The sequence below is a fragment of the Triticum aestivum genome, chromosome 3A (assembly GCF_018294505.1).
Source record: "Triticum aestivum cultivar Chinese Spring chromosome 3A, IWGSC CS RefSeq v2.1, whole genome shotgun sequence".
In the NCBI taxonomy this organism is placed as follows: Eukaryota; Viridiplantae; Streptophyta; class Magnoliopsida; order Poales; family Poaceae; genus Triticum; species Triticum aestivum.
The window spans coordinates 114,589,948-114,593,032 of record NC_057800.1 but is presented as its reverse complement, the minus strand read 5'-3'; the positions used below and the strand labels follow the sequence as shown (position 1 = coordinate 114,593,032).

Genomic DNA, 3,085 nt, shown 5'->3' with positions numbered 1-3,085 from the left:
CACAGAGGCCGAGAGAAAACTGTGCCACAGACGCCGAGGCCTGAGTTCGTATGGACCTGGCGTGGCAATGTGGCGTGGCCTCGTTTTCGGCGAAAATGAGACGCTGGAGCCGCTCCTCCTCACCCCCCTGGCGCGGCGCATCACGTACGTCACACGAGAAGCCGGAGCCTGAAACATACGTACGCCACAGATGGCCTACGTGCCTGACCATGTCCGCAGAGGCCGAGCCGCTGCAATAACTCTAGCTTTTTTTTTTTTTTGCCTGCACATGCGCGGTTCCGGTGCAGGCCGCGGCTGGTGAGCTGTGTGCGTGTGGTGTGTGTGGCGCCTGCGCGCTGAGCCGGCAGCCCGATTGCGCGATAAGACGGGGACGAGATAAGCGGGGCATCTCGCCGATCTGACCCCTGAGGTCTCTCCGGGAGGAATGGGAGGGAACGGGCGAGTTTGGCGTGGTTTGGGCCCCGTCACGGCGGCCATGCTTGATCCGTCTTGTTTTTCGACGGAGTTCTGTGATCCATGAATTCTTTAGGCGAAACTGTAGGAACTCCTGCTGTATTTTTTAAAAATTCTTTAGACGGGTTTAACCTAAACATACTATATATTTTGTGTATGGAAAACATGTCCACTGTACAAGGTTAGCAAGGAGCTAAACAACAAGATCCTAACTCTTTTCTAAAACACAGTACACTTACCTGATCAACAGGTACACACGTATACCTTATACCCTATGGGCACCTCTGAAAGATCGAGTCACTAAATTTTGGGATAAACAAAGCCATCATAGGCATTCTGTAGTTGACAAAAACGCCGTCTCTAGCCCACTCAACAAACATCGAGATGCAGTCTAAACATTGAAACGAGGTAGACTAGTACTCCCTCTGTAAACTAATATAAAAGCGTTTAGATCACTAAAATAGTAATCTAAACACTCTTACATTAATTTACGGAGGGAGTAGTATTTATAGTACTCCTTTCGTTCACTTTTATAAGAGGTTTTAGACATTTATTATAATATCATCTAAAACAGTTCAATTTCAGCCGTCTAAAACAACATACAAAAGTGAATAGAAAGATTACTTTTAACGTAACGTGCTAGGTAAAAATATACTCCTATAATTTGCTCGAAAGTTATGTAACACATGCAGCCGGGTGAGTACGTGATAAGATTGTAAAAGACTGCACATGCACTGATCACTTGCATATATTACGAGTAATATCATACATTTATTCCCGGTACAGCTGTATATATAAGGGCACTACCGTACTGTAGTAAACGGTACGTAGCCGCACATACATAACGGCAAACCGACAAAGGCCCAGAAGGGCCAGAACAGAACAAAGAGAAAATATCATCGGACAACGTACGTAGTACCGCGAGAAAGAAACGGGACGAGATCACAACCAACCGTACGTGCGTCGTCGGTACGTGCACGCAGACGTGGAACCGTGTGCGTACATCGAGTGCTCACTGCTCAGAGCTCAGGCCGCGATGGAGTTGTCGAGCTTGAGCTCGTCGGCGGCCTCCAGCCCTGCGGCCACGGCGGGGGCCGGCGCGGCTGCGGCGACGGCAGCGCGCGCGGACATGAGGTGCTCGTGCACGCGCGCGGCCATGCCGTCGAGCCCGGCCTGCAGCCGCGCCTCGAGCGCCTCCTTGGGCGTGCCCCGCACGGGCTCGCACTCGAACTCCCACCGCAGCTCGCACCCGCCGGCCGCGTGGGCGGCGGGGACGACGCGGAAGGCGGCGAAGAAGGCGCCGAACCCCATGTTGTTGTCGTTCATCTCGTAGCGGAAGAAGCGGCGGGCCTGGTCGTGCTCCAGGAGCGTCTCGTGCGCCCAGTCGGCGGGCGCCCCGTCGCCCGGCGGGGTGCCCTCGCAGTAGCGCACGCACCCGGGCGCCGCCGCGGCGCCGGAGGGCGACGCCGACGCCAGGCGGCACACCGCCACGCGCGGGTGCCACTTGTGGAACGCCAGGAAGTCTGACAGCAGCGCCCACGCCTCGTCCGCCGTCGCCGCCGGCACCGGGGACACCACCCGGCCCTCCCACTCCCAGGCCCTGCGCTGCGGTGCGGCGGCGGCGGCTCCACCGGCGGTCGGCACGTCCATGGACGACGGAGCCCCTTGGCAGCTCTTTCGGCGCTGTAGGGTACCGAGTACGACAGTGAGCCAAGTGGTGAGCGTGGGCGTATGATGATGCCTCGCTGTGATGTTCGAGCGCGATTTATAGATGAGCGCGCGCTCGGCTTGGGGTTTTGGGTTCAGGCAGCCCGGGCCGGCCGGGATAGGTGCACTTGTACGGCTGAGACCATGTTTGTGTGGTGGGCACTTCCTTTCACTTGGATAGGGGTTTGATTATTTGATTAGACAGTGTCCATTATTTATTTATTTTGCGAGGATAAAGAGTTTTATTTCATAGATGCAGAGTTACAGTCAGCTGGCAAAATCTCATTGATATAAGGTGGGCAAACCTGTAGCCAACAAGCCGTGCTACACTCTATTCTATCATAGTTCACCAGGCGATCTGCTACTCCGTTTTGAGCTCTAGAAATTTTTAAAGGAACAAACTCTCTACCAACAAGTAGATACTTAATCTCTGAAACTAAATGAGTGTATGTCGATTTATCAAGACTATCATCAATAAAATTTCATTTTCATTTCCAAGTCGAAGATATGCACCACTGAATTGCAATTTTATAGCCCTTTCCGCAAAATTAAAATCAACTTCTCGGCCGTTCCAGAAGTAGCGAACCTGCATTTTGTATATATCTATTATTTGGGTGCCTCGAAGCAAATTTCTTTGTTGTTCTACAATATACTTCCCTCCTCCTTCCTTGCAACTAAGGGATCAATAACCCATAGGCTGATGAGTTGGATTCTAGGTGCGAGTCACCATCCATAGAATTAATTCTAGTGCTCCTCAAGTTTGAGGAAAATGTCGGTCGGTGGGTGGAGCAACGCTTGAAGCAAGCATGAATGTGGAGTGGTAACACCGCCAACTAACAATATGAAAGTGATAATCTGCAGGCTGACATATAGAATGGCGAGTTGACAACGTAATGCTACATGGATGCATCAGACACATTTATAG

General features: G+C 52.1%; 1 protein-coding gene across 1 annotated transcript; it reads right to left on the bottom strand.

Moving 5' to 3' along the window:
- Positions 1-1,169: 1,169 nt before the first annotated feature.
- LOC123058085 (lachrymatory-factor synthase) lies at positions 1,170-2,213 on the bottom strand. The gene has a single exon (XM_044480909.1). The coding sequence runs from the start codon at positions 2,101-2,103 to the stop codon at positions 1,480-1,482; it is 624 nt and encodes a 207-aa protein (XP_044336844.1). The 5' UTR covers positions 2,104-2,213; the 3' UTR covers positions 1,170-1,479.
- Positions 2,214-3,085: the final 872 nt, after the last annotated feature.